The 15,790-nt window shown below is 54.2% G+C and overlaps 1 protein-coding gene across 1 annotated transcript in view; it reads right to left on the minus strand.

Annotated features, from left to right (window-relative positions):
- Positions 1–15,790, minus strand: part of Syne3 (spectrin repeat containing nuclear envelope family member 3) — a 40,517-nt gene that overhangs the window by 14,409 nt on the left and 10,318 nt on the right. The window contains exons 5-12 of the mRNA XM_010609157.3: positions 13,617–13,778; positions 12,134–12,490; positions 11,706–11,839; positions 9,835–10,009; positions 5,106–5,288; positions 4,583–4,726; positions 2,946–3,083; positions 93–254 (exon numbers count right to left, since the gene is read on the minus strand). Of these exons, the coding sequence (XP_010607459.1) occupies positions 93–254; positions 2,946–3,083; positions 4,583–4,726; positions 5,106–5,288; positions 9,835–10,009; positions 11,706–11,839; positions 12,134–12,490; positions 13,617–13,778 (1,455 nt within the window). The remainder of the gene's footprint in view (positions 1–92; positions 255–2,945; positions 3,084–4,582; positions 4,727–5,105; positions 5,289–9,834; positions 10,010–11,705; positions 11,840–12,133; positions 12,491–13,616; positions 13,779–15,790) is intronic.

The following is a 15,790-nucleotide window of genomic DNA, read 5'->3' on the forward strand; positions in this document are numbered from 1 at the left end:
GCCTCGGGCTTGGAGTGTCTGCTTTCCCACGTGGGAGCTTTGGCCGGAGACGCTGCCTTGGGAGGATGCGGGGAAGGACGTCACCGTCTCACCTCGACCGCAGCCTCTCGGGACTTGGTATTCCATGGGCCCGCGTCCCCTCGGTGTGACTCCAGCATCCGTGTGGCCCTGGTGATCCACTGCTGCAGCTCCAGCAGCCGGCAGCTGAAGGTGCAATGCTCCTGCACGCCCTGCTGACACCTGTCCACGAGGTCCTGTGGATGCCCCAAGGGCCGGGGCCCTGAGCAGCGGTCCTGCAGAGACCCCAGGCACCGCACCAGCCCTGCAGGACGCCCAGACTGCCTGACCCCAGGCCCCCACACAGCACCAGGCCACAGGCTGGTGTCCAGCACAAGGCTTCACCCAGGAGGCCACCTCTGGCTTAAATGCCACACCACCAAGGCAGGCGAGGGTGGCAGTCGTGGCTCGCAACCACGCCTGGTGCAGTATTTGCTTGGGCAAACCATTAGCGGCATCTGGTAAATGTGAACAAAGGTAAACCTTCTGAGCCAGTGCCTTATGGGTGCAATGCATGGTGTTGCCCGCCATGGCTCCAAGACACCAAGTGTCCACTGATTCTACACTGGGGGGTGCCATGCTCCTTGGGGGCCAGTCTGCTGCCACATGTGGCGTGGTGGATGAACTTATAACCATTCGGGGAGGGTAGAATCTAAAGACACTCAAGACAGCCTCCTGTCCTATTCCATGTGCAAATGCTTTCGATGCTGGTTTAAATCCGAGGTCAGCGTCACCCTGGCAGTGACCGGTGGCTGGTATGGCTCTGTGTCTCTTCTGGGCACTGCAAACATGGATCCATTTAACTTTCTAAGTTCCACTGAACTGCACAGGCAGATCTTTACTTTTCTGTACAGGGTTACACTTCAATAAGAAGCTTCCCAAACTGGCCTTGCTTTCTGACTCCCTCCCTGGTTCTTACCTATGCCTGCTGCTGCGTAGCACTGGGGCCTGGGCCTCGTTCTTCTGTCTCCAGGAAGGTGGCCACTGCCCACCCTCCTGGTCACCCTGCCAGGGAGCCTCTGGACTCCGGAACCGCTGTCCCCGTTCCTGGCTCAGAGCCTCATTGTACTCTGCTGACCACCAAAGGCCCTGCCCTCCCTCATCCCACAAATACTGGGAGTCGGGAACCCCAGACCAGGAAGGCACACTCGGCGCCCCTGGGTCTGCAAAACGCACTGCATCTGTCCTCCACTGACCACCAAACACTGCCTAAACCCACGCCACTAGTGCTCACTCTCTCTGTCCTTTCCCACCCCTGCTACCCACGTCACCCCGAGGCCTTAGGTGGCTCCCGCTGTGCAGAGCTCTGGCCTGGACAGGACATGGCTGTGGCGGAAGGGCCCTTCAGACTCGCTTTAGCAATGAGAGGGGCATTTTCTCTTTAAAGAAGGATGAGATTTAGCCTCACAGTCAGGCACAAAGTCCTGATCCCCTATACCAAAAACTAAAGAAGGATGAAAACCATAAATAAAGAGGACGAATTGGAATGTCACCATCGCAACCCCTGATGGCCCCCACTAGCACTGTTCCTATGGGATCTGACTAGGTGCTCGGGGTCCCTGAAGGCTGGGGGCTGCTTCCAATCTTTCCACCCCACCCCAAACCCTGAGGCCAGCAGCTGCTCTTCTGCTCAGCAGAATCAGTGACTCTGTGCAGGCCCTGTGTGTCCCTGAGCTCCACAGGTGGGGCTGCTTCTGGAGACCAGTGTGAGTGTGAGTGTGTGTGTGTGTGTGTGTGTGTGTGCATGGCGGGGGCTGGCTGCTGGGAGAGGACATGGGGAGCAACGGCACCCCTCTGCTCCAAGGAGGGGCAGTCGGGTGGTGCAGAGCTGTCCCATGACCCCAGACCTCGTGTGGGGAGCAGACAAACCAGAAGCTGCCTCCCCACAGGTGCGGCCACCAGGAAGGCCCACGCAGGCTGTGCTTTGGCTCTGTCTCATTTCTGAAGTCTGCTTCCCAAATGGCTATGCCATGGGGTGCAGTATCTGTGCCGTGGCAAGCAGGGAGCACTTCCCCCTACACACACCCAAGACAGAGTCTCACTGTGGAACAAAGCAATCCTCCTGACTCAGCCTTCAGAGTGCTGGGGGAATTTTCTGACTACTTCCTAATATCTTGAGCACCTCTGTATGGAAGAACACCGATTACATTTACTTTCTAAAAGCTCTCTTTTCCACTCTGAGCATTTCTAAATTGTCTGAGAAATGAAATTATATGATCTGTGGGTTTCGGGGTTACAAAGAGGTGCTGGGAATGTTTGTTGCTAAAGCAGGGCAGCACAGGGTTTCCCTGAGGTGTGGCTGCCAGAGCCTAGAAGGCCGACCCAGGTCTCCGTCCAATTCAGGGCCTGAGTCGGGCCTGGGGTCTGCATTTCAAAGGTCTCCTGCCAATTTTCAAGCCTAGGTTTCCATTCTACCGGAAGTTCAATCAACCCTGCATGAGCACAGCACAGAAAGTGCTCAGGTGGCCACTAGAGGGCGCTGCGGGCGAGGCTTTTCGGTTGCAGAGTGCTCTGGGATCAATTGCTGAAGGCCCTGGTACCGACTGCACAAGCACTGAGGCAGCCTTCTGTGTAGCTCCACGTGGCGGCCCTTATCACAGTGTGGAACTGCGGGTTCTCGTGCTCACTCTGTCCATGTTCTGACCTTCATGTTATCTCCACCCTCAGCGCCCAGCACTGGAGGTGCTTACTAATCATGTGTTACATAAATGAGGGGAAGGAAGGAAGGGAGGAAAAGAAATAAAGGGGTCAGAAAGAATGAAAAAAGGTGGGCATGATGATGCCCACCTGTAATCCTAGCGCTTGGGAGGCTGAGGCAGGAGGATCACCATGAGTCCCAACCATCCTGGGGTGCATACTGAGATCCTGTCTCAACCATCCCCCCACACACACAAAGGAATGAAGGAGAGGGAGAAAGTGTCGGAGCAGAGCTGGTCCATTTTGGGCTGGTGGCTGGAATCCCCCTGGACAAGAGGCCTCATGGCCTCTATTTGCATGTCCAGCTCCAGCCCTTCTTCCTGCAGGCCCTGTGGTAAGAGAGGAAGAGAGCACTGTCCCTGCCTGCCCTTCGCCACAAGTTCAAGGCCAACCTTGGCTATATAGTGAATTTAAAGCCAGGCTGAACCGCATAGAGACCCATTTCAAAAAACAAAAATAAGTTCTTCATCCAGCTAACACTTAACACTGATCAGCCCGCTCATAGTCCGTGGGTTATTTAAACATACATGATTTGGCTATATAGTGAATTTAAAGCCAGGCTGAACCGCATAGAGACCCATTTCAAAAAACAAAAATGTTATTCATCCAGCTAACATTTAACACTGATCAGCCCGTTCATAGTCCGTGGGTTATTTAAACATACATGAACACTAATGGCAAATAAACCTATGAAAAATGTCCAACATCACTGGCCATCCAAGAGATGCAGATGAAAACAACACTGAGATTCCACCTCACCCCAGAGAGAATGGCTGCTACCAAGAAATCAATAACAAATGCTGGTGGGGCTGTGGGGAGAAAGGAACCCTTCTTCACTGTTGGTGGGAGTGCAGACGGGTGCAACCACTGTGGGAATCAGTGTGGAGGCTTCTCAAGAAACTAAAACTAGAGGTTCCATTTGACCCAGCTATATCTCTTCTTGGTGTCTTCCCGAAAGAATGAAAAGCATCCTACCACAGATATATACACATCCATGTTTATAGCAGCACAGTTTGTAATAGCTAAATCTTGGAAACAGCCCAAAATCCTGTCAACTGATGAGTGGATAAAGAAGATGTGGGGTTTTTAAAATATAATGGAGTACATAAAGAAGGATGAGCATCAGACATTTATAGATAAATGGATGAACCTAGGACCCATACTCTTAAGTAAAATAAACTGGACGCACATGTTTAAATACTGTATTGTTTCTCTGGTGCGAGAAACTGAATGTGGAAATGAGGACTGAAATAATGGAAGAAAGTGTTCAACTGGGAAGGGGAACAAGGGAGGAGGGAGGGAGCAAGGACGGAAGGGACAAGAGAAAAAGTGAAAATAGAAGCAAAAAGGGAAAACAAAGCTTCTGTATATAAGAAAGGGAGGGACTTGAGGAGGGAATGAGATAAAATAAAATTCATTTAAAATGTATTCTCACTCTCAGAAGTGGCTTATTCAACTAAAGTCTTCTAAACTCTTGGGAACAATGAGCAAAGTAATTTTAAAAATAAATACTAATGGCAGACTTTGGAACTGAGGGGAAATAAAAAGGCTTGCTTATTATTTTGCTAGGATCAAGAATCAGAGGTTTGGTTCATTCATTTTGTATCATTAATATGTGCCCATAATTGTAGCAATAGTAATAAAAAAGAATCAGCAGTTTGGGGCGTTAAAGGCTCTGCTGAGGTTGGGGACCTCCAGATAAACAAGCAGGGATTCCCAGAGATAATTCGGCTCTCAACGGAGGAGCTAAACCTCGGCTGGAACTGGCCGCTGCCTTCCAGGTACAACTGGGTCCCTGCACGAGCCTCGCCGGAAGACCTCTCCTTACCTGCAGTCGCAGGAGCTGGGCCTTCTTCCCCGGAAGGTCCCGCTGAAGCCCTTTCTCAGCTTGGACCCTGGCCCGGAGATCCAGCAACTTCTTCTGCAGGGGCTCGAAAGCAGCCCCAAAGTCTTTGTGCTGAGCAAGAGAACTCTAAAGAGAGAACAGGCAGTGCGCATTCAGAGCGTCCCTCCTGGCGCCTCGAAGGCCTGAAGCTTGATCAGGCTGTGTTGTCCTGGCCAGCTTGCACACTAGGGCCACCTCCTCCAGGAAGCCTGCCCTGGGCCCTGGTGCCTGTCCTTGGGTTCATGACTAACACTTTGGCCGCGCCATGTTAGAACTGGCAGAAGTACCCCCCACCCCCCGCGCCCCCCAGTGGCCGGTTTGTGTGAATAAAGTTTTATTGGAACACGGCCATGCCCATTCATTTCCGGTTTCCCCACTATAGCAGCAGAGTGAGCTGGGGTGCAGAGCCTCCCTAACACTGACGATGCCAAACAGGTCTGCAGGAGCTCCTGTGTGGGACCCTCACCTGTAGCTTGCTTTTCCTCTGCAGTAGGGCGCTGTGTAGCAGGTCTCTGTCCCGCAGGAAGCTCTCCACCTGCTCCAGGAGGCCCGAGGCTCTCTCCTGGCCAAAGACGCTGCTCAGCAGATCCCTCTTCAGCGGCAGTGACCCCAGCTGCTCCTTCAGGCGGGAGCTTTCTGCCAGGGCGGCCTGCGGGTGATAAGGCCGCCATGAACCATGGAGCAGGACCCTGAGTTTCACGGTCCACTTCCACCCCCCACAGTCCATCTTGTTCCCAAAGCCGGAGAGGAGTAGGAAATCCACCTCCTCCCAACCCTGCCAGGATGGTACCGGCCCGGGAGCACAATGGAGGGGGGGATTTAGGAAGGTTTCCCGGAGGAGGGGATTCTGCTTAGGAGGCAAAGTGGGGACCTGTAGGGACTCAGAAGCCACCTTGGGTCACACAGCAGCCTCCATGAGGCCTGAACTTGCTTAGCCCAGCTCCTCCTCCTCTGGGAAGTGGCCCTGCCCACCCTGAAGCCCCTCAACCCCTCAGCCTCTCCAGCTGTTCTAGCTGAAATCCTTTTGCTTTTCTAACAGATGGAGACCTGGCACTGCACCTGTCCACACTGAAGACCCTGAGCAGGGTACAGGGCCAGGAGCAGGACAAAGAGCCCAGGCAGGCAGGTGGCTGCAGTCCCGGTTTCAAAGCAAGTCCTGACCAGTGTCAGGGCTGGGTTCAAAGCAAAGCCTGGAGATATCAGAGAGGGGTGGCACCGAGCATAGCTCTCTGAGGGCAGGGGTTTCTCAAAGGTCACTGTCCTGCACACGGCTGATTCAGCTGCACAGTCTCCTGACAGTGAGGACGCCGGGCCTGGGCTGAGCCACGAGAGTCACCTTGCCCTTCTGGGGAGCCATGTCCCTCCCCTGGCCCTCAGGCCTGGTGCTGGGTCACAGGAAGTAAGAACTCGAACTAGGGAGTCGTGATGGATGCTAGGTTCATGGGGAGGCTCTGGGCTGCGGTGAGCCTGTTTCCTCTTCTGTAAGACAGGCGCGGCTGCTGGAACTGTTATGGGATTTCACACTGAACATGGTGCCTGATGTCCAGCACACACACATGAGGGACCACTTCTCAGCCATGAGGGCCTGAGCTGAGTCTCCCAAAAAAGATAGGGCAATATCTTAACTCCCACCATTACCTCAGGATGTGCTCTTTGAAAACAGGTTCTGCACAGATTCAAGCTAAAATAAGACCACCGGGGTGGTTCTCATCCAGCACAACCAGTGTCCCAAGCAGAGGGAAGTTCTGTTTTTGTTTTCTTTGTTTTGAGACAAGGTCTTGCTATGTAGTTCAGACTGGCCTTGAAATTACTATATAGTCCAGTCTCGCCTTGAACTTGCAGTGATCCTCCTGCTGGGATCACAGCCGTGTGCAACTGTACCCGGCAGAGAGGGCGATTCTGAACACAGACATTTCCAGGAAGAGGATGACACCAGGACACTGGGGGAGGCAGCCTCGGGATACAGAGGCAGATCCAGGGGGACGACGCTGGGACAAGTCCACTGCCACAGGATGCCCAGGATGGCTGGCAAAGCCCAGGAGCTATGAGAGGCAGGGCCAGGCTCCCCTCCAGCCTCAGGGGACCCAGGCCCTGCAACACCTTGGTCTTGGAATCCTGGGTCCCAGACCCATGAGACATAAACTGCTGTTTTAAGCCAACCAGGGTTTGGTGCTTTGTTTCAGCAGCCAAGTCCACCTTTGGGGCTCAGTGCTTTGGTTCTGGGGGAGCCTGGCTGATCCACAGAACACACTGAGGCTGGCACAGGAGCTGATCCAAAGAAAGCTAGAACCAGGAGGGCCTGGTAGTGCATGCCTGCAATCCCAGCACTCTAGGAGGCTGAGGCAGGAGGGTTGGGAGTTGGAGGTCAGCCTGGGCAACTTAGCAACTTAGTGAAAGCAAAATTTAAAAAAGAGCCTGAGGGCCAGGGATTTAGCTCAGTGCTTCCAGTGTCTGCCCCTCAAGCACAAGGACCTGAGTTTGATCCCCGGTACCAAAAAAAAAAAAAAAGAAAAAAAAAAAAAAAAAAGAAAAAAAAAAAAAAAAAAGAAAAAAAAAAAAAAAAAAGAAAGAAAGAAAGAAAAAGAGCCTCGGCTGTCATTGATTGCAAAAGCCTGCGTTCAGTCCTCTCAGAGCTGGCAATTTGAACCCCAGCCTACAAAATCCAGGCAGGCAGGCAGGGGAGGGTGGCGCAAGACAGGCTTGCAAATAGCAGGGAGTATCCAATCACAGGCGAACTCAAGTCCCAGCCCCACCTGCTCCTGCCTGCAGCTCTCGGCCCTGGGCCACACTCTAGAAAGACACGGCTTCCCCTCTGGCCTCACTAGGTCCTGGTTTGCCATCTCACTGGCGAGAACAAGATGAAAACAGCACAGCGACAGAGTAGGGAAAGTCCTTGCGGGGAGGTCAGGCAGGGCTGAGCCCTGAGAAGGACGAGGTTCCCGCAACAGCCCAGTGACAACAAAGCAGCCAGTTGTTCCACCTCACAAAGCTGCTTCTAGACCCCAGGGTGGAGGCGGGCGTGGGAACTTCAGACAGGGATCTGCCACCCGCAGTTCAGCCTGTGCAGCCTCTCCCCGAAAAATGACCTTGGACAAGGTCTCACCGGCTCCCATTAGTCCCTCCTGTGCCAGTGAGGGTTGTGGTAGACGTGGAACCCAAAACTTTTAAACCTGGGTATCTGCTGCATCTCAGTTATGACAGCGAAAACCTGGAAAGAACCAGCGTCTGTGCTAAATTACACAGAATGGAAAATGACACAGCTGCTAAAAATGATCACTTTCGTTTCAAATGCTCCCCGAGAAAAAGGCCAAAGGTGTGGGATGGAAATATCACCTACAACTGTATGACATAACTCTAAACACACAGAAATTGCCAGGGATTAAATCTCCTGTCTCTTGGTGATCATGTCTCACGGAAACATCTAGCTGGATTTCATCAGATACAAAGGACAGATTTAGGGTACTGTGACTTAAAGCTGAGGTTTGTGGCACTCATAAAATTCACCTTGGGGCATGTTGAGATGACTATCACCTTTGGAACCTGGGGAAGGAAGAAGAGGCCCACTGGCCCCTTGGAAGAAGGGTCATGCTCTGCATCTCAAAACAATGGAGAGAGAAAGCCAGGCTTGGGGGCGCACCTCTGTAGTCCTAGCCCTCAGGAGGCTGAGGCAGGAGGTTTTCCACAAGTTCAAGGCTAGCTTGGGCTACATAGTAAGTTCAAGACCAGGCTGAGACGGGCATGGTGGCTCATGCCTGTAATCCCAACACTTGGGAGGCTGAGGCAGGAGGGTCGCTGTGAGTTCGAGACCAGCCTGGGCTACATAGTGAGTTCCCAGTCAGTCTCAACTACATAGTGAGACCCTGTCTCAAAAGACCAGGCTGAAAACAAAAAACAAACAAACAAACAAAAAAAAAAAACAGGCTGAATCTCATAGCAAAACCCTGTCTCAAACAAAACAAAGCACCAGTGAGAGAGAAATTCTTCTTTCAGCATGAGTCCCAGATAAAAAATCACAAGGTTAAATGCTCTAGAATGCAGGCCTTGGGTTGTGGCCAAGCAGTGTCTTCAAAGATGGGTGGGTGCCAATCCCAGCTAATGATTTTCCCAGTAATACCGGGTTGGACAGAAGTATCCCAACATATTAACAGCAGTCCTATGGCTTATGTTTTCTTCTTCAGAAATCTTTATATTCCCCAAGTATGGGTGCCTTTTCTAACCAGGATGAAAATCAGAATAAAATGGGGGTGGTACCAGGCACATTTTGGTGTCTCTTCTCCCTCTAAGAATGTCTGGATGCAAAAAACACTTTGGGGACTTCAGAGCTCAGTGACAATAAGGCAGTGTTTAAGGCCAATGGGGCCTTTGTGTAGCCAGGCATTGAGGGAGGCACTGCCAGCTGCTCGCCCCACAGCCATCCTTCCTGCTCCCTCAGCAAACAAGCAGCATCTTTTTGGGAAGCAGGGTACCCAGCTAGGGATCCAGGATTATAGCATCTTTGGTACCAATAGGTCATAGCTATCCCATCATCCTCAGCCAGGGATTGGCCAGGGGTGGTCATGTGGCCTTGTGCAGCCAATGAGATGTAAGGGCTGTGTGCTGGGGCTTCTGGGAAGGCTCTACCTCCCTGTCACAGTGGATGTGGTGGATAGAGGGCGACCTTCCGCCCCCACACATCAGATGTTGTTGCTAATGGAAAGATGCAGGTGTGGAGTGGCAGCAGCCACCCTCATGCTAGAAAGAAACACGGCTTTGCACTAAAAAGAGCCTGGCTCCAGGTGACACTGTCTAGTTAAAAGTCAGCCCAAACATCTCTGTTTTGCTACCACATGTCAGGTTTTTTGTCACTTGTAGCCACAGCATAGGAAATGGTTTGAAACAGAACTGCTAGTGCTGTTCCAGAGGACGGCCAGTATTGGGGTGCCAAAGTGGGTCGTGGACACTTCCGGCTGGGAGCAGAGTCCTGGGGTCACACCATGCTTCCCTTCTGCCCTAGAACTGAGGTGACCTTTGTCACTGATGACAAGGGATAACACTTGCTGTGCACTCATGACCCACCCTCAGGGAGCAGTGAGCTCATCCCAGATATTGGAGGGCCCAGGAACACGCCATCCTAGGAGAGGGGCTGACACGCCATGCATCAGCCAGCACCTCCCCCACAGCGCATGAGGCAGCCGCGATGGCCGGAGCAGGGTTACCTTGATCTGGGGCAGGAAGGTGTGGATGGAAGGCAGGTCTGGCAGGCTGGCGGTGACATCCAGGAGCCGCTGGGCCAGGGCCCGCCACAGCTGCAGATCATGGAGGGGTCGCTGGAAACACTGCCACAGGGCTATCCTGGTGGCATTGCACTGCCTGGTGCTCTTCCCCTTCATGCTGCAAGGACCGCAGGGCACAGAAGAGAGAGGAGGGGGTCAGAGCAGTTGGGGGGGGGCAGGGCATAGGTGGGAGGGGCCTGGGTGCATTGAGGCGGACAGGCCTTTGCCACTTGCCTGGGGCTTCCTGAGGACCGACCCCAGGCTCCCTGGATGCCTGGGTTTGTGTGTGAGAGTGAGACATGTGGGCAGGTAAAAGTCAGGCAGACCAGCCGTGTGACCCTCAGTCATTTCCTCACCTGGGAAGTGGGAATGTGGGGCCCATCCCGTACAGCACTACGCGAGGCTTGTGCCAGCCCTGGGCAAGAGCACAGCACGGTGGCCCAGCTGGCATTAAGCTGGGACCTCAGAGGCTGGTGAGTAGGAGTCCAGGGCACTGCAAAGGAGCTGTCCTCAGGCAGCCCTGCAGCCCAGCCTCATGAGGAAATCGCCGTGGCCCTAAATTGGCACTGTCCCCAGAGCAAACAAAGCCTCTCAGAAGAAACCATCATCTGGGCCCATTGATTTCTTTCCTTTTTTTGTTTCTTAGACAGGGTCTCACTCTATAGTTAAGGCTGGCCTTGAACTCACTTTGTAGTCTAGGATGGCCTCCAACCCATGGTAATCCTCCTGCCTCAGCCTCCTAAATGCTGGGATTACAGACATGTGAAACCACGCCCAGCAAGCCCAACTGGTTTCTACAAGTAACCTTTCAAATAATTTCTTCGAAATAGTTGGGCATAGTGGCCCTGGCCTGTAATTGCAGCTCTCTAGGAGGCTGAGGCAGGAGCACCAAGAATTTGAGCCCAGCCTGGACAATTTAGAGACTTGATATCTTATTTTAGAATAAAAGATAAAAAGGGCCGAGGATGGAGCTCAGTGTAAAGGCCCTGGGCTCAGCCCCCAGTACAAAAAAAAAAAAAAGATACTCTTCAAATAATAATGTCTAGTAGTTTTTCAAATGTAAGGTGCAGCTCCAGACATGGATCCCAGCCCTGAAAGCTCAGGAAGAGAAATCAGAGGCCATGGAAGACCCTGGGCCACTCTGTCCCGCTGCCTTGGGCCCAGCAAGTCCAACCCCGGCCTCGGCCTCCCTCAGGGGATCCAGGTGGCTGTCTGCACCTCACAGGTGTGGGGCCTGCATGCAGCTGTGGCATGAGGGACAGACAGCAAAGGTGGGAGCCCAGGAACACACCATGCGAAGAACACCTTCCTTCCGAGGGCACCTCGCACCAAGCAGCCTTGTGGGAGGGCTGCGGCCACCTGCTGCTGGGGAGGCTGCCACGTGCAGCTCCATGCAGCAGAGTGAGGCCCAAGATGGCCTCGCTGTTTCACTCTCTGCTTCTAAGGTTGGAGACCCTCACAGTGGCCCAGGTTCCCTCCACAGGACCGGATGGACCTGCTGGCACGGGTGGCCCAGGATCACGAGGAGTATCAGGCAGACGTGGAAGAGTTCCAGCTGTGGCTGAGGGCGGTGCTGGAGAAGGTGCAAGGCGTGGTATTTATCTCCTGCAAGCCCCCCACCACACCGCTGCTAAATGGCTCAGAGAAACTCAACAGGAGGGGTGCAGGGTCACCCTGCAAGGAAAAGGCAACATTCAGGTGCCTTCTGGGAGCAGGATGTGCAACAAATCAGAAGGGACAGTGCTGGACCCAACTGGGGGCCTGTCATTGGAGGCCCAGGTTCCAGAGGCCCACAGGCCTCGCCCTTTCGGTACCTCTTGTATTCCTGGATGGCGGACACCACACTGTCACACAGCGGCTGCAGGCTGGGGAGGGCAATGAGCTCCTTCAGCTGGGCCTGCAGGCAGTCCACCCGAGGCTCCTCTGAAGCCAGTGCCGCCCGAGATGCCTGCAGGACAAGACAACCCCCAGGGGCAATGAGGTTCCTTCAGGAACAGTGGGGTGTGCAGGGGCTGAGCATGGCCAGGGTGTGTGATGAGGCAGAGAAACCTGTCACCTGGGGAAAGGACTGGCTCCCTGGAGCTCGCAGAAGTCCCTGCTTCTTCCTGTGGACACAGCCTGTCTACTACCACTGAGGGAACTCAGGTACCAAAGGCCGGGAAAAGCAGGCAGGTGTGTTTGAGGTTTGGTGCAATTTGGCAACTGAGAGCAGCAAACCGAGGCTTGGCCGGATGCTGCTTACCGAGTAGAGCCTCCAGCGGGCCACCAGCTCATCTTCAGTCCCTGCTGTCGTCGCCATTGCTGAGGCCTCCAGCCCTTCCTGGGCCAGCCTCTGGAGGCCCTTCTGGAACTCTCCGAGCTCGACCTCCAACTGCCGGGTCCGCTGCTCACAGGCACCCTTGGATGAGAGCAGGTCCTGCAGCTGTGCCTTCTCCGTCTCCCAGAGGACCCGCCGCTTCTCCAGCACCTTCCGCATCTCCTCCAGTTCCCTGGCGATTTTCTCCGCGCCCAAGGGAGAGGTGTTCTGTATGATGCCTGCAGACCGTGCCTCCAGCCTCCTCAAAGACTCCTCGCCCTGGGAGAAATCCTTGGCAATGTCCTGCGGGGGACAGTGATGGGGGGATGGGAAACACAGGGGAGACAAGCAAATGCTAGGGTGCTCCTGGATCAGCCCTGGCCAAGGGGTGGACTGTGCCTTTGGGAACTTTACCCCCTTCCAAACCTTCACACCAGCAGATTTAGTCAAGAAGGAAGTCTGGTGGGCCCCTCTATATCTCCAGCACTCTCTCCATTTTTTAATCTTCCTTTTTAAAAAAAAAAACAAATAGGCTTGGAACCATCAGCAGGCAACACTGTAGTGACTAACAGAACCTGACAGCACCACTTGGTTTCATGGTGCATATTTGCATGGTTATCCACTCATTATGAATGGTACTGGATTTTCCACTTACAACAGTAATTTCAGTTTTTTTCCTAAATAATGTCAGTTTTTAAAAAAAGGTAGCTAAAGTTAAAGACAAACATGAAAGAAACAGGCCAGGTATAGTGATGCACACCTGTAGTCCCAGCACTAAGCAGGCAGGAAGATCGCTGAGAGTGTGAGGCTAGTCCGGGCTGCACAGTGAGTTCAAGCTTACCCTGAACTACATATTGAGGCCCTGTCTCAACCCCCACCCCCAAAAAAGTGCAGCTGCCTTACAACCATAGTGAAAATTTTGAGATGGTCCTTGAATTACTGAAGATAACCTATACACTCACTCTGCAGAGGAGTTGGAGGTTTTGCCAAAGTCACATGCTGGTGACAAGGTCCACAATGGACCCAGATCTCCCAGCCACAGGCCTGAAGGCTGCCAGGGCTCCTAACCCGGGGCACTGCTGACATTTGGGTTGTAGGTGCTCTCCTGGGTGGTGCAGGGCCTTTTGCAGCACCCCGCCCCACTCCCAGCTTCCGCTCACTAGAAGACAGTAGCAGCAGCTGCCCTCAGCTGTGACAAGTAAAACTGTCTCTGAGCACTGCCGTGGGCCCTGCACCAGAGCCCCACGGCCCTGTGGTCCCATTGCCCAAATGCCTGGCTGGCCCAGAGTTTGATTGGGCAGCCCAGGTCCCACGTGATTTGCCCCAGAACCCTTGCCCGTCATGGAGGGGAGTCTGCGAGTCCTGGATGTTTTGTCTCACCAGGGTGTGACACAGAATGGGTCACAGGTGGGGACCCTGCAGAGCTTACCTGCAAGGTGGAGAGACGGAGCTCAGCAGACAGCTGGCAGTGGCTGCCCACGCAGGCCTGCACCTTCTCCAGCACCGCCCTCAGCCACAGCTGGAACTCGTCCACATCCACCTGATATTCCTCGTGGTCCTGGGCCACCCGTGCCAGCAGGTCCACCCGGTCCTGTGGAGGGAACATGGGCCACTGTGAGGGTCTCCAACCTTAGAGGCCAGGAAGACCACAGCTGCGTGTGTGTGTGTGCGTATCTGTGAGCACGCGTGAGCAGTCAGCACTCAGCTCAGCCCCCGCACTGGAGACAGGCACCAGCACCACCCCAGGAGACTCTTGGCTTTGGAGACCAAGTGTGTGGGTGGAGGCCCTGTTCGTCCCCACCCTGTCCGGGTGCGGTGACAGAAACAATGACAACAACACGACTGCAGAGCCCCGTCTCTAGCTGAGCGTGGTGGTGCACACCAGTGATCCCAGCTACTCAGAAGGCCCAGACAAGAAGATTGCAAATTCGAGGCCAGCTGGGACACTTTGGGGAGGCCGTGCCTCAAAATAAAATAAAAAGGGCTGGGGATGTGGCTCTGGTACAGCACTTGCCTGGTGTGCACGAGGCCTGGGGTTCAGTTCCCAGTACCTTGGGGAGGAAAAAGAATCTAACTTTGAAAAGGGGAGAGAAACCCGAGACGGATGGAGGTGTGAGGGAGAAGGGGAAATAGAAAGAGTTCCGACGCATGGGTCCCAATTACCACCTCCCCACAGTGAACGTGACCGTTGTGAGCCGCAAACGTGTACTATTAAGATTTTTAAAAATCAGAAACAAAGGCCAGAGCAAGGAAGCCTTGGAAAGAAAAGAAAAAAGAATCTGGGCTCCTCGAATGCCCCTGGTCCCCAAGAGGTGCTGCCCTTGTTATTCCGGCTCGGAAGCCTCGCAGAGGTGCAGACTTGCCCAAGGTCACCAGCGGGACAAGCTGAGACACGAAGCTGGCAGGCAGGGCTAGGGACAGGTGTTCCCAGCAGGGACCCACAGGTGCCCCCAGGGCCTTCCTGGGGTGGGGGGACCTCACTGCATGGGCATGGATCCCCCTATTTGAGCCAAACTCTGGAAGCCATAATGGGCCAAGGGCAGAACGATGACACTGGGGGAAATGACAGCCCCTCCGTTGCTCCCCATGGCCCCAGGCTCGGGTGCAGGCCCTGAATCTTCACCATAAAAGCTGCCCCCCCATGCAGCTCTGAGGTCCCCAGGTCCCTCTGGGCCTGAGGCAGAACCCTGGCCTCACCTGGGAGTCCCCCCTCCATGCCCGAGTCCTGTGGCCCTACAGCAGTGACCAGCAAGCCCTGCACATCGGGGTGCAGGGCAATGGAGCAATTCAGACACACTTAATGGGCACCTACTGTCTGCACGGCTGACCCTGGTGAGCGTCACGTTATTCAAACTCACACCTTCCCCCTGCAAACATCTGAACTGGAGTCAGGAGGCCACCAGGCTCTCACAGGCTGGAGAGCTGAGGTCCAAAGGCAAGTGTCAGACTCCAAAGTCGCAGCTCAAGCCCGGGCCACCTCTTCCAGGAGCCTGGAGGAAACGCTCCGCACTGCCCACCTGCCATAAGGCTGCTGCTGCCTGCCCGTTACTCAGCCTCGCTGGCTCTAGCGCATAAACATCTCCCACAGCTAATAAAGAAAAGAGTGGCGGTGCTCCAGGGAAGTTTGCACTAAGGATGCTGACAGTGGGATTTCCCATTCTTTTCACACACCATGGAATAGTTAGTTGGCTTTGCAATTTTTCCCCCGCAAACATTTAAAAAAGGCGAAAGCCATCCTCAGCTCACAGCCTAGTCCACAGCAGGAGTGAGCGAGCAGGCATCAGTTTGCTGGGCTCAGCTTTGGCCATGGAGCGTGGCCACATCCTAACCCTAACCTTAACCCTGATCTTCACGGAGCTGTCACTGGCAGAGACCCAGGTGTAAAGGAAGACAGTCCGGGGAAGCGCCGGCTGGCTGCTCTGGTGAGTGGTGAGGTGCTGTTTACCCAGAGTAAACACTGGGCTCGGTGATCCAGGGCAGCGAGCCAGACGGGCCTGTGCCAGGCACGGCAATCACAGGGTGACGAATGGGACAGGGCTGCGCCTCCTCCTCCTCCTCCTCCTCCTCCTCCTCATTAAACCAAACCATTAAGCTCTGCGAGCA

Source organism: Fukomys damarensis, unplaced genomic scaffold (genome assembly GCF_012274545.1).
Source record: "Fukomys damarensis isolate Sample0158 unplaced genomic scaffold, DMR_v1.0_HiC HiC_scaffold_21, whole genome shotgun sequence".
Lineage (NCBI taxonomy): Eukaryota > Metazoa > Chordata > Mammalia > Rodentia > Bathyergidae > Fukomys > Fukomys damarensis.